The sequence below is a fragment of the Chlamydotis macqueenii genome, chromosome 18 (genome assembly GCF_036417535.1).
Source record: "Chlamydotis macqueenii isolate bChlMac1 chromosome 18, bChlMac1.mat, whole genome shotgun sequence".
In the NCBI taxonomy this organism is placed as follows: Eukaryota; Metazoa; Chordata; class Aves; order Otidiformes; family Otididae; genus Chlamydotis; species Chlamydotis macqueenii.
The window spans coordinates 13198431-13215538 of NC_141573.1; the positions used below are offsets into that span (position 1 = coordinate 13198431).

The 17108-nt window shown below is 49.4% G+C and overlaps 2 protein-coding genes across 2 annotated transcripts in view; one reads left to right on the plus strand and one right to left on the minus strand.

The window, feature by feature from the left end:
- Positions 1-1456, plus strand: part of RECQL5 (RecQ like helicase 5) — a 43392-nt gene extending 41936 nt beyond the window's left edge. The window contains exons 19-20 of the mRNA XM_086762256.1: positions 3-75; positions 200-1456. Coding sequence (XP_086618382.1) covers positions 3-75; positions 200-300 — 174 coding nt within the window. The 3' untranslated portion in view covers positions 301-1456. The remainder of the gene's footprint in view (positions 1-2; positions 76-199) is intronic.
- Positions 1457-3301: 1845 nt separating this feature from the next.
- The window catches only part of MYO15B (myosin XVB), a 37776-nt gene continuing 23969 nt past the window's right edge, over positions 3302-17108 (minus strand). The window contains exons 31-53 of the mRNA XM_086762361.1: positions 16158-16273; positions 13791-13850; positions 13474-13549; positions 12853-12971; positions 12284-12402; positions 11690-11831; positions 11442-11553; positions 10955-11115; positions 10567-10679; positions 10387-10450; positions 10070-10142; positions 9604-9680; positions 9145-9221; positions 8468-8598; positions 7793-7887; positions 7418-7495; positions 6990-7098; positions 6477-6625; positions 5936-6063; positions 4812-4945; positions 4197-4330; positions 3604-3744; positions 3302-3361 (exon numbers count right to left, since the gene is read on the minus strand). Coding sequence (XP_086618487.1) covers positions 3302-3361; positions 3604-3744; positions 4197-4330; positions 4812-4945; positions 5936-6063; positions 6477-6625; positions 6990-7098; positions 7418-7495; positions 7793-7887; positions 8468-8598; positions 9145-9221; positions 9604-9680; positions 10070-10142; positions 10387-10450; positions 10567-10679; positions 10955-11115; positions 11442-11553; positions 11690-11831; positions 12284-12402; positions 12853-12971; positions 13474-13549; positions 13791-13850; positions 16158-16273 — 2468 coding nt within the window. The remainder of the gene's footprint in view (positions 3362-3603; positions 3745-4196; positions 4331-4811; positions 4946-5935; positions 6064-6476; positions 6626-6989; positions 7099-7417; positions 7496-7792; positions 7888-8467; positions 8599-9144; positions 9222-9603; positions 9681-10069; positions 10143-10386; positions 10451-10566; positions 10680-10954; positions 11116-11441; positions 11554-11689; positions 11832-12283; positions 12403-12852; positions 12972-13473; positions 13550-13790; positions 13851-16157; positions 16274-17108) is intronic.

Below are 17108 nucleotides of genomic sequence, written 5' to 3' on the forward strand. Positions count from 1 at the left end.
AGGATCTGTTTAAGGGCTTTGCTCGGCACCTGTCTCACTTACTGACTGAAGAGCAGAACCCTGCCTGCAAGACCGGTGAGTTGGCCACTGGGGAGAGCGCCAAGAATCTTGGGTTCTTTTGATGCTAAACGGATTGATGTCTTTAGAGGGAGTAGATATCTCCAGTATCATGTCAAAGGTGGTGTTTCCTTTCTTGCAGTGAAAGAGGAAGCACAGAGACTCATCAAAGAGTTTTTCAAAACAAGAGTCAGGTGTGAGAGTGAGGCAGACTGGCAGGAGTTGCAGAGCTCAGAGAGCTGATCCTTGCATCGCGTTGGCTGTCTTCCTTCCTCCAGCAGTGGGACCAGGGGAGCTTGAAGAACTCAGCTGTGGAGGGTTTAATGAGACTGCAGAAGTGGCGTTCTTTCCCTGCTGCATTTTTTTCTCACTTCTGTCCTTAGTGATGCGCACTTCCAGGAACCAGTTTCTGGAGGGCTTCTGCAATAACCAGGGTACTGAAGCCCTCTAGTTCCTCTTGGCAAGAGGTGTGACAACTGCATCTGCTGTGTAGGTTAGGGGCTGCTGCCTCAGAAGTTCTACAGTGTCTCCAACTTCTACTCCCTGCAGCAGTCTGGGAAGGGCTCAGACTTTCCAGCTGGGACTCTGCTTTGGGATGGCATCTTGCTTCCTCGCTGGCTCCTCCCCTCGCCCCCCCATCCTTTAGTTCCTATTTCAGTGTTACCAATAGAAGCCTTACGCGGCAGGTTCACATGCTTTACTCTCAGGGCTGCCAATGATGGACTTGATGGATGGAATGTTTTCCCTTGGAGGGCAGGAGGGGAGCATTTTGTTTTTACCATGCAGGCACTACCTACTTTCTGAAGGTGGAGAAACTCATGTTCTTTTTCTTTTAATCTTAACTTTTTTTTTTTTAAACTTTGTCTAGTTCTGCCTGCCCTTTAACTTAAGCAGTTGCACTCTTTCAGTATTAACCTCTCCAGTAGTGGCATCAAGGTTGCCAACATTTTTCTAGCATTTGCTTGTAACCCCCTAAAGCCATATTTGTTCCCTGTGCCTCACCCACAGTCTGCAGTACAGAGGGCAATGCTGCTGTTACAGCTGGTTAAGGTACTGCTGTGGCCCTCACACTGACACGGTGGTGCCTCTGCTGCTATATTTATAGAAGGACCTGGACTTTAGGGTATCAGTGGGCTTGAAATAACCTGATTCCCTGGCACAAGTCCTTTCTGTTGGGTTCTGTTCTGTTCTGTTCTGTTCTGTTCTGTGGTCTGTGCCTGTAGAGGCTGGTGGCCTCAGGCACTAGTGCTGCTGGAGACACCTGCAGCCTTCGAGGCCACCAAACAGGCTTGTGGATCACTGTACTCAACAGAGGTGTGGAGGTTTTTTTTGTTTGTTTTTTAAGTAAGTGTACAGAAAGGTATGTGCGGAACTGACAATAAAACAATGTTATAGCTGCTGTGGACTCTTTCTGGAAGCTTTTTCTTTCCACTCATACAGACTGGTCTAAGATACATTAAGACTCCATCACTGTGAAGATAGACAGTAAAGCTCACTTCTTATCTAAACAGACAGCTGATAAATGCAAGCCCGGGATGGGGTGGATGGGAAGTGTGCCAGCAGACACCTCCAACCCTTTACAGCTGCAGGACTTCTCCAGCTAGAACCAGAAGGGAAAAACCTGGAAATGTTTAACTCAAAGTCAGTTTCATGTTCAGCTTCCTCTGCTCACTGGAGAACAAAGGGCGTTACAAGAAAAAAAAAAAGCCCTTTACACAATAGAATTATTTTTTTTCGGCTGTTGCCTGCTGGCTTCTATTTTACCGTGCCATTAAAAATGTTGTTTCATCAGCCCCTTTAGTGGGGTTACTGTCTCTCCAGAGTTCAGTGCTTATACAGTTTAGCTGCTGCCTGGGTGAACGTCTCAGAAAGGCTTTGTTTATCTTGTAAAGTGCGGGGGCTGAAGGGGGCTCCCAAAAGGGCTGGTTAAGGCAGGGGGTTGCGTAACAAAGGGCTTTGTCAGTGTGGGGGCTTTCTGACCAGCTGAGTCATTCTTCTATGTATGTTAGGCAGCAAAAGCGCAGAGAAAGAGGAAGGGAATAATGATAAGTTAATTTTCAGCTATCTACTCTATTCTTTTCATTCATGGTGCTGTGGTGCTTTACCTAGCCTTGCAGTAGCACTGCTGAAGGGGGAGGATGGACCATGCTTCAGCTACAACCTCACAGGCCACAGCAAGCAGCACCTGAGGGGACGTTCCTGACAGGTAGTTACTGCTGGCCTCAGCTCACCAGCAAGAAGCGAGCTGTGCATCATGGCTTGCATTGAGCGCCCTCAGATCTATCCCCGTCCCGTCATCAGTGACAACCTTTTCTTCAAGCTTTGCTGGTTACCTGCGTGTCACGCTTCTCATGTGAGATGTAAAGCAGTATCTGTCATGACATAGCTTCAAAGCATCTGTATGTGATTTTATTGCAGTCTCCTAAAGTGCAGACACTTCTCAGTTCAGGATAACTGTAGCAATAAAAATAAATTAAGCATTTTTGTCCAATGCAGGACACTCCTCTACTGTAATACACGTTCCAGTTCAGTATGCTTTCTCCATGGGCATGGAACCATCATTAAGTACGACAGCTGCATGGACATGACTGAATTCTTTATCGTAGAGGGACATATGTGCATATAATTAAGTCAGTAAGACATTAATTAATACTAAACATTCTTACTATTGCAGCTCAATCTGTGCCCAGCATAGGTTATCTTAACAGTGATCTGCTTTGCAGTTAGGATGCTTTCTACACGCTCCTGCTTCACAAATCCTGCTACAGGGCCTCTTGCATACCCATACAGAGAAGAAGCTGGCCGATGGAAAACACCAGCAGGCAGTGCAGTCATTTCACAGCCTCAGCTTTGAAAAATCTTTAGCAAGCATCAGTCCTTGCTTATGTTAATTAATTTGAAAAAGAAAAGAACAGTCCCACGCTGCATAGGTTGAAGGCAATTGCTTGCAGCTGTTCAGCTGCTCTGTGCTGAGACAGGCTAAGAAGCAGCAGTGGTGTGGAAAGGGGGTTGTGTGGTTTGTTTAGCCAGTGCAAGCACCACTTCAAGGAAGCGCACTTGTGCACTGAGTGGCAAGTCACAAGGGGTGATAGCGTGGTCCAGTCCAGTCTTAGAAAGCAGCTGTCTGAGGTTATGGATGTCTTCTGGAAAAGTCCCCTCCAGAAGACAGGACAGGGAGCACTGAACACACTCAAAGAAAGGAAAACAGGGCTGGTTTGCTTGGTCATTCTCCTCCTCTTAGGCTTTAGTGGTGCAACTCTGTTTTATCCAGGATGACAACAATTGTGTGATACATTTCTTTAGCCTGTCAAAACACAAATCAGGGTCAGTCATTCTCTGCCCCAGAAATGGCTGCTTTTCCTAATTAAATATTCCCATAAATCACTTTCCATAATATAAGGTAGGTGCTAGGACAAAGCTGCACTTTGGGGCCTGAGAAATGCAGTGCCCCCATCCACCTCTGGGACAGAAGAGAGCAGGAGCACTCTCAGCAGAGGCTCAGCTGGGCAGTGGAGGGCAATTTCTGTAGGTCCAGGCTGATCGCACCTGTGACAGTTCAAGCCACATCATCTTGGGGCTGGCTGCCGAGCCGTAGTTCAGTTCTATGCCGGGAAGCCCCCCATCAGAGAGGGGCCGCAGGGTTCGCATCTTCTGCAGCTCCTTCAATGGAATGACGCAGGAGACCACCTGCATAAGGAGAAAAGTCACAAAACACTCTCTGACGCAGTCCTTACAAATAAAACCATCTTGATTCTCACCAAGGAGGATTCGCCTCAAGAGCTTATTGAAAGCTGAGACAAGGACTGGGGCACAGCGCAGTGTGCACAGAATACAGGGCAAGCTCCTGCTGCCAGCGTGTTCTTAGAACTCCTGCAAGATTGAGACAAACAGAAATGTCATCTACACTTAATTCTACTGTGGACCATGCTTGTTAGCAGTATCACTGGACTTACGAAAGAGCACATGGCCGTACTAACTGTTCTACCAGTCCTGTCACTTGCTTTGGGCTAGGGGTGTTGTCAGAGCGGCTGTGATGCAGGTAAATGTAGTGTTTTCCTGTATCAGTTCTTCTAAAAGTCAAAGTTAGCAACTGACTGACACCAGGGCTCTGGACTCTAGGGAAGAATTCTCTGACATACCTGGGTGGTGCCATCCACCGCAATGATCTCTTCTTTATTCACACCAAAGAAACAGGGCACAGGGATTGTGTCATCGCTGACTCTCTTGACAAAGTAGGTGTTGTAGCCAAAGAAAGGCAATTTCATCACGTGCTCTGTAAGAAAGCAAAAGGCAGTTTTCAGGCAGCAGCTTCCAGCCAGCAATCTATTGCACCAACCTAACGTCGTCAAAAGATGCAGGTGTTCCCCAGTTTTTCTACATTAAAAAGTTAGATTGATAACTTCTCCCTCCCTCCCTCCCAGGCTGCTGATATTCAATTCTCAGCAACCTGAACAGATGTCCCATTCTTTACTGACCAGAAAACAGCTGTGCAGTCAGAATATCAATTAAAACATAACTTGCACAGAACTCTGAAAATCTACTGCAGACTTCTACAAAAAAGGTGGGACTTCATGATCACCGTGTTAGGGAACAAGTGCCAGTCTGCAGGGGGAGGCTGTCAGGGAGTCATGTCTCGGCCCATTCCAAGCTCCAAGGATCCTCGCCAACCTCATGAACTGTCCCAAAAGTGCATTCAGAGCAGCTTCCATCATGCTCAGGATAAACAGCTCAAGCAGATCTGGATGTCTCCTCACCTATGAACTGGATTTTTGCATCCACTGGCTGGAGAGGCGGCCTGGTTCTCAGCAGCATGTCAACACGGTCCTGCAGAGCCTGGGGACTGATGAAGGACTGCAGGGTCTTTGGCGTGTACTCCTTCAGCTCTTCCCTGTGCCAACAAGCAGATATTAATTCACCCCTTGCCCAGCTAAAATTGAAAGATCAACCAGGGGGATTAAGAGGAAGGAGGGGATCTGGCAACACTTTTCAATTGCATGGATACGGGCAAGGATGGAGGGAGAGGGGAAGGGCACAACAGGTGATATCTGATTTAGATAACATGGAAGGAAACATCAGAGACAGTGAGACCACCATTTTCCACAGAGAAGGTGGCTCTGCACCACTGACTAGAGCACTGTGAGAAATCCCTCCTTTCTGGAAACAGCAGGAGCTCTTCAAGCAGGGACTGTAGCATGGAAGTAAAGCCACAGAGTGTTTCTTTCACAGACAGTCTCAGCTCAAAAACACTTTACTCTAACTCTGTCTTGCTCCTGTTCCTCCAAACTACTACACAGAGCAGAGCTCTCCGTGCCCAGCAGGGTTATGCCATTACCCGCCTGCTACGGTGGTGTGAGGGGATCTGATGGAGACATTGCCTCCACTCTGAGTCAAAGTGCATAAGGGTATAGGAAGGAAGGCATGTGAAAATATAGCTTGGGGCTGCAGGACAGAAGCTTTCCAGTACCCAGGGGCATTTTAATTCCCATTAGGCATCTTACTACAGATTTTGGGAGCCCAGGGTTGAAAATTCTGGCACTTGTGAGAAAGGACAAAGGAGCATTCATCCCAACTATAAGCCCATGCACTTTGTTTTTGGTATTACAAACACATGGCAGTCAAAAAAACTGTCCATGGCACCGTCATGACCCTCAGCTCAGAAGGAGTCATGAAAGGAAATGTGCATCAGAGACAGTCAGCATTAAGAGTGTGACCAGGAGGTAATCTTTCTTGATACAGGCAGGAGTCAGTTACTAAGTGACATTAATTAGTAGCTTACATTCTGCAAAACTGTCCATTCCTTAATTATCCACAGGGTACTTTCAGGCACTGTGGTGCCAACAGCCATTAGAGATAGAGAGCCACCATGAGACAGACGTACCTGGAGGGAGCAGAGTTCTGCTGCTCTGTTTTCACCCAGTGCTGGAGCATTGCCAAAATGCCCACCTGCATCTCCATTTCTTTACTGTAGCTGAACAGTATCCTCCCTTTCAGGTAATCCCCCAGCATCTGAGAAAGAGCAAAGCAGAGAGGCCTTTGTTAAACCTTGCAGAAGGGACGTGCAGGTCTGGGCAGCGCCAGGCTGCAGAGACCCATATCCTGCCTTGCTGATAACACATCCAACTCAAGCTGATAACATGAAAGCAAAGGCTTTCTGGGCTCGGGAAGAGCATGCAGAGCTGCACAATCCATGTCTGGAACCGTACAGCTCACAGGCTAGGGCTAGAGGTGCACTGCCTTCCTTGCATCCATAGCTTCAGTTAGTAGTTATTCCCAGAAACAGCACAGACAGCCAATCAGCCAAAGCCCTCCAGTTTCTTCAGCCCCTCTGGGACATTCCCACTGGCCTGTACACTGACTCTGCACCTTCTAGGGGGCCCTTGCTAGGGAGGTTCCTGCTGCACACTGCCCTTGTTGCTTACCTGTCCATAATGGACATCAGTATAAATTTTGTTCTCGAAGTGCAGAGGAGTTCTCCAGATGAGCCTGCGTAATGTCACAGTGACCAACTCATCCTCCAGCAGGTAGTCATGAAGATACTCCTCCGATCTTAACGGCCTCACCATTTTATCTACACATTTACACAGATAGAGGGTCATCACTCTTGGTGCTGAGACAGTGGTCTGGGCTCCATGGCCCAGGAGAGCGGCCTTCCTGCACACCCCTGTTCCACCCTGCCTTTGTGGAAGGGTGGAAGGATGCCACTCCCAGCATCAGCCATTCCAAAGGGACACAGACCCACACAGACACACCCCCCTCTTTCAGGAACAAGCAACACAGCCCCTGAGAAGGCACAATCCTTAACCCAGTAACAGAGGGAAACTGCTGAAGAGGAACCTCCCCAGAGCCAGCAAGGGTGGAGGAAACAGCAGTCATAGTGCTCACTGTTGGAGAAGCTGCTTTAAGAAAGGATCGCGATGCTAGGCTCTACTTGCCGAGATTATTGCTGTCACTCTTCATGGCCAAAAGAACAAATTCCTGAATCTCTTCCTGTTCGCCTGCCCCCATCTGCTCACAGATCTCCTGCAAGAGCTCCTTGGCCACCTGAAGCGAGGAAAGAAGCAAGTAAGTACCATGGCCAGACAAACCCAATGCAGCCCCAGAGCAGTTAGACGTGTTGGCCTTGTTAGAGGGCAGCAGCATGGCTCTGGCCATTGTGCAAAGCAGCAAGCTGGGCGAGGCGTCCCAGTGCTGTGCAGGCCCTGCAAAGGTACGCTGCTGCAGGGATTCCTAGGAAGTGAGTGGGGATCTGCCACAGCACTGTGGGAAGCGCAGGCCAAGCCCAAGGTTTTAACAGATAAGGGAGTTCTCTGGTGCGGCTCAGAGGCCAGATCAATGAAGAAATTCAAAGCAGAAGACTCACAGTGAATGTCTTGATTCTGGTGAGGTATTCTATGCCTCCAGGCATCAGTACAACCAGCCGGCGGGCACCGTGCCCCTTCTGCAAAGGACAGTCCATAGGCAGCCAGACATGCAGGATCCCATCAGCCCCACAATTCTTCCTCCCTCTTCCTTCCTCCTCATCGCCACATTCCACTACTTGCCCACAGTACCTGCCTCTTCCCTGCCCATATCCCTGCCTACTCCATGGCATTGCACTTCCCAATCCCTTACAGACACGTGCCTCCTTTCCTCTCTTGGAACACTAACCACCCCTGCAACACTGCACCCAGCACCTCCTGGCCAGCCTCTGCCCGCCCTCTCTTCCCAGCATCCCCACTTCTCTGCCCCTCAATACCAGCAATGCCTCTATCTCCACGGGGAAAGGAAGGTGGCGACGGCCCCCATACAGGAAATTTTTCCGCAGGTTGCTCTGACAGATCTTGGCTATATCTGCAGGAAAAGGAAAAAGCTTCATGTGCTGAGCTAAACGGCTAAATGTTAGGTCATCCTGGCTGTGTTGAATTTAACCCAGGGATGCTGCTAGGAGAGGAAAGAGACTTGACCTCATCTCCCACTCTGCCAAGACACATCCAAATCATGAGGGTCAGCCCCAGACAGTGTCCAGGGCAGTAGAAGTACAGAGGAATGACAGGATGGGAGAACTAGAGCTCTCTTCTCTGTCAGGATTCCAATCCAAATACCCCACAGCTGACGAATTTGGAAGACCACAGGCTGCCTTTCCCCAACATCTAGCCACAGGGCTCCTCAGAGACATGATTCCACCTTGCCTGGGTGAAGATGCAGTGGGAAATGACCTCTGCAAACAGAAAGACTAGAGAGACAAAGCAGACTCTTGCCTGCAGGCTCAGCTCCCTCAGTACCCCACTCATTTCTCCTGCCTTACAGGATAAAAGGAGATAATTCCTATTGGCCTATGTCCCCACCTGGATCCTGTCAGTTTTCCTTAACCACTGGGCCTTAGTAACAAGGGGGCAGCTGTTTATGTTACAGGACACAGAAACAGACATACCATGGTGGGTGCTGGATGGATCACTGCTGGCTAGCTGCAGAAACTTGGTGGCATAGGGCATTAGAATGTTAGAAGGGAGGAAGTACCCAGTTAGCAGGTTTAGGAGCAACCAACCACGCAGCACACTCTCCCTGTGGGACAGAAAGAACTGTGGGCACCTTGGAACAAGACAATTCCTGCTCCAAGCAGCTCAAAGGGAGCCTCTGCTTTCCTGAACATCTATGGCAGGTGGCAGAAAAATGAGGTGGCGGCCCAGGTCAAAGGTTTCTTATGTTGAGGAAGAGACCGATTCAGTTATTCTAACAGCAAACAAAGAAAGGGAATAGTCAAGGCCACTCTGATGCCACTGCTGCGATATTGCAGGGCAGCGTGGGGTCAAGCCAGTCCTAACTGTTGTACCAGTTCCCTAGAGCTGTGAAGAGGAAATCAGGGCCTTGAGCAGCACCTCTGCCACTGCTGGGAGCTACGAGGAATGTTTACCAGTGCCCAGATATATCAGCAGCTGGAGATACAAGGACAAACATCCATTGAGCTGAAAAAGCCTGCATGCTCAGCAAAAGCCCCAACAACTGAGCAGCTGGGGACTGTACATCATCAGGGAGCGGCTGTCTATGCAGCGAGGCACAGTGTTCCCCTCCAGCGGTGCACACACAGGAGCTGGCAGTGCTGGTACTCACTGGCTAGGGTTGCGGGTGACCTGTTTGATGACTTGGCAGTAGACCTCATCATGCAAACTTTCCTTCTCCTTGCACAGCTGCATTCAGAGAGGACAAGACAACATCAGAGAGGGGATGAGAGCATCAGAGAGGCCCCAGGTCAACTGTGTGCCCTCCCTCTCCCAGCTCCAGAGCTCTGCTAATGTGGCTTAAAGCTTGGGCTTTGCAGCCTCTGGTCCCTAGTGCTGTCTAGGCCCAAGGAGAGGTAGGCTGTGCTCTCATCCTGACAGTGATGTCCAGGGAAGTAATTTACATGCAACATCTCCCCTCTATGGTTTTTAATCAGCCTCTCTGCTTCATCTCCTTTTCTTACATAGGAAGTTGCATTATAGCTCTCCCTGCCCTCTCCCTTCCCAGCAAGGTCTTGGGCCTTCATTCCCACTGATGCTTCAGTAGCTTGCCCAGAAGACCGTCACAAACCTGAAGGATTTCATAGATGCATTCAACCTCATTCTGGTTCTTGAGTTTTGATTGATCTCCCATGAATCGCATCAGAGCTGCAAAGTAAAGGCGAGCATTTAGGTCTAAGCAGAGGTGATCCTGCCATGGGGCAGGCTGTAAACTAGAAAATGTCCTGAAAGCTTTTCTGCTCCACAGGCTATTGCTAGGCTGGCATTGGATGTGTTTATTGGTTGGGTCATCAGCCCAGGCAGTGTGTGCTCTTGAATACTTTGCACTCGAGGCAAAGTGCAGTTTGCTGGACACTTCCAGCAAGGATACAGGTGGTTATTAACTGCAGAAGTGCCTTAGGAGAGGCCCTCCTCTCTGAGTTTCATTACTTGCTCCGGGCCCCATGATGCTTGTGTGTGGCCACCAAGGCCATCTCACTCACAGCCTCTGCAGTGTGCTCCAGCCTCTGCAGTGTGTGTCGTAGGGAGGTACTTACTCTTGAAGTTCTTTATAGCCAGTTCATTCATCTCACTGTCCGAATACTGGAGCAAAGACTCCTGGATTGGGACCTGCAGGGCCAGAACAGAAGGGTAAGCTGGGGAGGCAGATCACGCAGAGCTGTGCTGCGGGCTTTGCAAAAGACAAAAGCTCTTAGTATCTTGCAGGCAGCACTGAAGAGTGGAGGGCACCTACACTTCTCCAGAGACTGCAGCCAACGATCTGCCCTCTGCACTTTTGCCATATGGGGACAAAGCTAGAGGTAATGCTGGAGCTGGGATTCTGCCTGAAGCCATGAGGGGAGACTGGGCTTACCTTGGTGTGCTGGACTAGGTCAGCTGTACTCTTCTTTTCAGCAGACATCCCCTTCAGTCTCTGCCTAGACAGAGGAGAGAGAACATGCAATCTAAGGAATATCCCCAGAAATGGCTTGGTGTGGGTCAGGCTACACAGGTCCTGGGTATACTTGTTCAGGAAGGACCACAGCCTACTCACATGGACTGAGCCTCTCGGAAGTAGGCTGTGGCGAAGTCCATCATGGTGTAATGATCACCAGCAGGGACTAACATGATGCTGTCATGGTCTGATGTCGGGCTGGGAACAAAACTCTGCAGGGACAGGCACCAAACCCACCCTGAAAAGTCAGCTGAGGAACTGCAATATGTATTCTCTTCACCTGCCAGACCTGGGAAGGCCTCATCTGTGTGTGGTGCCACTCCCTCCCACTATGATAATATCTGAGCGTCTCCATCTGTAAGGATTAAGCAGCCATCTTCTTCCCTCTAGCCTTGGAGGTCAGACAGTACCAGTGCCATGGACCCACCCTGGCAGCTCCCACAGAACCTGGCCAGATCCTTTAGCAGTGCCCCCAAGGACAACTCACCTCCCTGCTGGTGTTCCTGCTCTCCGAGGAAGCTTTCATGCTCTTCTGCAGCCCTCCACGTCTGTCCATGCTGGTGCTGAGATAATCAGGCGCTGCAGCCAGCTGCACCAGGCTGGTGGGGAAAATACCACAGCGGCCACCAGTGGAGCCAAACTGCCAGCCTGCAGAAACAGGGGAGAAAGAGTCAGGAACCATGGCAGCTACCAAGAGAAACAAGCAGTGAGGAATCCTACTGGCAAAAGAGAACACCAGACTGATCAGGCTTTCCTGCAGCCTACAATAACATCCCTTAGAACTATAGCACCTGGAACAAGGTGGGTTGTGCTCAGAGAATGGCAGAGATGAAGGCTAACTATGCCAGCCCTTAATAGTCTGCTTTCCTCTGGTTTACCTCTCAGCAGCGCGTAGAGCTTCTGGGCACCGTGGGTCCAGCAGGCTCTTGAACCCAGTCCCCACCTTTCCTGCTAGTCTCAACAAACTCCCTCACCTGGCTCCACGTCTTGCATGGGCAGTAACTCAATGAGGTCGCCCCTCTTGAAGCTAAGAAGGCTTTTGTCATCCGTGATGTAGCTGTGCAGAGCAACAACGTAGTTGGTATCCTGGGGAAAAAGCAATGGGGAGGTCAAATCTTGTCCCCAGGACGTGAAGAACTCAGACCACGTCATCCCATGGACCCTCTCATATCCATGTAGGAAACCACCTTCATTCCATACTGCACTACAGCCACTCCCTCACCTGCCTCAGCTCCTGGAGGAAGAGTTCCACCATGGCCTTGATGCATGGAGCCTTCGGAGAGTACAGGAAGAGCTGCTCTGTCTTCAGAGAGAACTCCAGGGCATTGCTGCCCTTCAGTTCCACTGACAGCACATCTGCAAAGCTGAGAACACAGCCAGCATGTTCAGGCTCCTTATGCCAGAGCTAGGGATGCAGATCCTGGGGACAGGAGCTCATTGCAAGAACTGAGAATGGAGACTGGCCTCAGCATACTCCAGAGGGTGGCCTTTCACCAGCACAGTATTACAATAGCAATAGCACCATAGGCTGCTCATGGCTTTCACCGTACTCTGAGGACCTCCCTTCCGATGACACACGTGGAGCTGACTCACGCCTAGCACTCACTTCTTGTAAGCAAAGCACAAGTTAGGAAGGAAAGGGAAAGGCCAAACTGATTAGAAGAAGGTCAGTGAGTCACAACGGGCCTAGGACAATCCTAGAGAGTACAGCACAACCAGACAATTTTCAGCTCACCTGTTCAGTCTGCCTCCTACACTTGCACATCCTGCAAGTGACAAGTTATCATCCTGCAGAAACCACTGCCCCTTTGCTCACCTGTAGCTGCAAAGAATCTTCAGGTGCTCAGGATTATAGCCAGCTGCTTTCACCACCTTCAGCAGCCGCATGCCCCGGTGAGAAACACCCAGGATCTGGACATCACTTCCATTCCCACCCTGTAAGGGAAGTGCAGCAGAGAACATCAAAGGCTTCATCCCACCTGAGCAGGATGCAGTAGGGAAAAAAGATGCTGCCACACACGTACGATGAAGGAGGACCCGGGCTGACAAAGGCATCAAACCCAGCAACATTTCACAGAAGCTTAGAAAATGGAGAGAGTAAGTGAAGGAAGACAGAGGAGTAGGACTCTGAGGGTGCAGAGAGGCAAATGGGAGAACTATCGAGACAATGATTCAAGCGACAGCTGCCAAGCAGGTTAGCAGGGCAAACAGGGAAATTACTAGGGCAGAGTGATGTCAATACGCTAGTAAGGAGAAAGGTACAGAAGGTTCAGAGGAATGTGTGGCCAGGCAGGGAGGGACAGCCAGGACAGAAAGAGATCCCAGGTGAACTAGAGCTACACAGCTAAAGCAAGCCCAGGGTCTGGTGAGAAGATTAAGACTCACATGAACCGGAAAAAGGCGGGAGAAATAGTTAGCCCAGTTATCCCGAGCAGCCAGCACAATCCTCTTCTTTATCCCATCCTCCTGAATGGACTGGACATCATTGCCAACCTGGAATTCCACTAGCAGGGACACAAAGCAGGTATTTCTCAGTAAGACAAAGATGGCCAAGTTCCCCTCTGCCCAGGGACTCGTTCCCACAAGTCCCCTCTGATTCCAGGGCAGCATGCAGAGGTGAAAGGACATCACGTTGCTTGCACACACCACTTTGCTACTAGTTTCTCTCCTCCTCTCCATGAAGCTCCTGTCAAAGAAGACAGCTGGATTTTGAGACAACTCAAAATCCCATCCTTGGGCCTCAGTTTCCTGTCCCCACAATAAACATATCAGAACTAAGTTTTTCTGGCTCAGAGAAATTTCAGAGCCATTTTCTGGCCATTCGGAATAAACAAGGGTTCCTACACTGCACTACAAAGCACACAAAAATGTGCTTTCTTGCTGCAGTGACAAACATTCCTCCTTTGCCCTAAGTCCTGCCTGAAAGGGTTTGGTGGCCTGTTTCTCATTTGAAACCAAAAGCTCGGATGGGCAAAGGGAGGAAGGGATGATGGGGCTGTTAATTACTCAGCAGGTCTTTCATCTTGTGCTTCTCCTCCCTAGAGATCCGAAGGCAGGAATCAGAGAAGGTGTCACGCATGATCTGCAGAGGAAGGAAACAGAGAGGCTTCCATGGAAAAGGCCACAGCTGAGTGTGCTGGAGCAACTGAGGCTGTTAAACAGGCTGCTTCAGAGAGGAGCGGACGGGGGCTTGACTGGATGGACGTGGAGAAGGGACCAGCACCGGTAGGGATGCAGAAGTGAAGGCACTCTTGCAATGTAATTATGGAGTACTTTGTCCCCAAAGAGAGACAACAGGCCTTGAGTCATAAACCAGTACATACCTGTTCACACAGTAAGTTCAGACAATAAGGGTGACTGAAATTTTCTTTAGGGTAAAACACCTGCAAGAGGAGGATAAAAACAATAGTGATGTTACAGATGTTTACAGATGTTGCAGAAATAGCTCCCCAGAGATGTTTTTTAATCCATATGCTCTACTGCCAGAGAGAAGCGAGTTCATCTCCAAGGACAGGAATTGGAAAGACATTGTGAATGTGAACAGAAGAACCAGAAGTGAAGGCGAAAAAGTAAAGTGTTAATACCATGGGATGAACCCTGGTCAGTTCAATGCGCTCTCCAATACTTGATTTTAAACACGTTTGTACCATTATAACACAAAAGCAGCAGGTAACAACAAATTTACTTTATCTGTAGATTTCTCTGTGCTTTACAGAGGAAGGAAAAGACAGCTAGAGAAACTGAGACACCAGAGTCAGTCAGGCGGAGTAGGACCCACATCCCCGATGAGATGATCCCCTGCCTCCGAGTCCTGTGTCATGTGACTTCCTCCCAGAACTGTCTTTGCGCTCTTATATCACACTGGGTGCCTATGACAAAAAATTATTTTAACCAAATGTGAGACCATCACTTCCCAATGAGGGAAGTGATTGTGCCCCTGTACTCGGCACTGGTGAGGGTGCACCTTGAGTACTGTGTGCATTTTTGGGCCCCTCAGTACAAGAAATATGTTGAGTTGCTGGTGTGTGTCCAGAAAAGAGCAACGAAGCTGGTGAGGGGTCTGGAGCACAAGTCTGATGGGGAGCGGCTGAGGGAACCGGGATTGTTTAGTCTGGAGAGGAGGAGGCTGAGGGAAGAGCTCATCGCTCTCTACAATTGCCTGAAAGGAGGGTGTAGTGAGGTGTTGGTCTCTTCTCCCAATTAACTAGTGATAGGACAAGAGGAAATGGCCTCAAGTTGCATTAGGGGAGGTTTAGGTTGGATATTAGGAAAAATTTCTTTAGTGAAAGAATCACAGAATCATAGAATCATAGAATAGTTAGAGTTGGAAGGGACCTTCAACGGTCATCTAGTCCAACCCCCCTGCAAGAAGCAGGGACATCCCTGACTAGATCAGGTTGCTCAGAGCCTCATCCAGCCTGGCCTTGAACGATTCCAGGGATGGGGCATCCACCACCTCTCTGGGCAACCTGTTCCAGTGCTCTACAACTCTCATTGTAAAACATTTTTTTCTCATATCTAATCTAAACCTACCTCCTTCTAATTTAAACCCATTACCCCTTGTTCTATCACAACAGGCCCTACTGAACAGCTTCTCCCCATCTTTCTTGTAGGCCCCCTTGAGGTATTGGAAGACCGCTATCAGGTCTCCCCGGAGCCTCCTCTTCTCCAGGCTGAACAGCCCCAACTCTCTCAGCCTGGCCTCATAGGAGAGGTGCTCCAGCCCTCTGATCATCTTTGTGGCCCTCCTCTGGACCCTTTCCAACTGGTCCATGTCCTTCTTGTGTTGGGGACTCCAGAACTGGACGCAGTACTCCAGGTGGGGTCTCACCAGGGCAGAGTAGAGGGGCAGAATCACCTCCCTCGACCTGCTGGCCACGCTCCTCTTGATGCAGCCCAGGATGCGGTTGGCCTTCTGGGCCGCAAGGGCGCATTGCCCACTCATGTTGAACCTCTCGTCTACCAACACTCCCAGGGCTTTCTCCTCAGGGCTGCTCTTGATCCAATCCCCGCCCAGCCTGTATTTGTGCTTGGGATTGCCACGACCCAGATGCAGGACCTTGCACTTGGCCTGGTTGAACGTCATGAGGTTGGCATGGGCCCACCTCTCCAGCCTGTCCAGGTCCCTCTGGATGGCATCCCTCCCTTTCAGCGTGTTGACGGCACCACACAACTTGGTGTCGTCGGTGAACTTGCTGAGGGTGCACTCTATCCCACTGTCCATGTCGCCGACAAAGATGTTGAACAGGGCCGGGCCCAACACGGACCCCTGAGGGACGCCACTGGTGACCGGTCTCCACATGGACATTGAGCCGTTGACCACCACTCTCTGAGTGCGGCCATCCAGCCAACTCCTTATCCACCGAGTGGTCCATCCATCAAACCCATGCCTCTCTAGTTTAGAGAGAAGGATGTCGTGCGGGACAGTGTCAAATGCCTTGCACAAGTCCAGGTAGATGAGTGGTCGAGCATTGGAACAGGCTGCCCAGGGCAGTGGTGGAGTCACCATCCCTGGAGGTGCTCAAAGAACATGTAGACCTGGCACTGCAGGACATGGTTTAGTAGGAATGGTGGTGTTGGGCTGACGGTTGGACTTGATGATCTTAAAGGTCTTTTCCAACCTTAATGATTCTATGATTCTGTGACCAGTTCCCTCTCCCTGTAGCCAGCCATCAGCTAATGAACTGTACCTCTTTGCGCAGAAAAATTTTCCAGACAGGGTTGACATAGGAAAAGCTGACACTGGCAGTGAGCTTGTACAACTGGGTCTTGATACCATCATCTTCTGCTACTGTTATAGTAGAGTCTATGTGAGGAGAAAGTAGTGAAGATGAGCTTTGCTGACTACAATGTCACCTTCCCACCTGCCAAAGATCTACCAAGAGAAAGGGGACAGTGCCATGTTCTGACTGAAGATTACTGTCAAAAACCCTTTTGAAGGTCAGTGATCAGCTAATATGAATGCATGCACAAAACAGTCACCATCTGAGTACCAGCATTTCTGACAGCATTTATACTGCTGTGTTAGCCACAAAGTACAGTGCTCCAGAGACAGGGAGCAGCATCCCGGGAAAAATACTACCTCCGTGCTTAAGCTTGAAGATACAGTTTCACTTTATGTCATTATAAAAAGGCTGCTAAAAGTTTCAAAAGCACATAAAAGTTCTCCCCTGAGCTTGCAGATTGCAAGGTTCTGGTACAAGGCACCAAATACTTGCAATGGATTTTCTCTCTGCAGGAGATCTATTAAAGACAGGCTCAGTCTGAAGACAGCCTTTCAAAGGCATTGCTTTACAAGGTAGGAATATCTTTATTTAAGCACTCCCAACTTTCAAAACTTCAGAGGTCATAGACAAACAAGAACTGTAGTAGATTCCACAGTTCAGCTGTTTCTATATTCCTATTCAAAAGCATTTAGGGATTTTTCAGGCTAATCCAGTTACTTTGATTCACTTTCACAGGACTTCCTAAAGATCCATTTTTTTTAAAAGAGAGGGGGAGCGAAACAGGGACATTCTTTTATACCATGGAAGCTGATGCAGGATGGTGCTTGGCTGCAATGTACTTGGTTGACTGTTCTTTGTATGTTATAAAATGTGATGCTGTTAAGAATTTAAACAGCTTGAATTACATTGGAATAT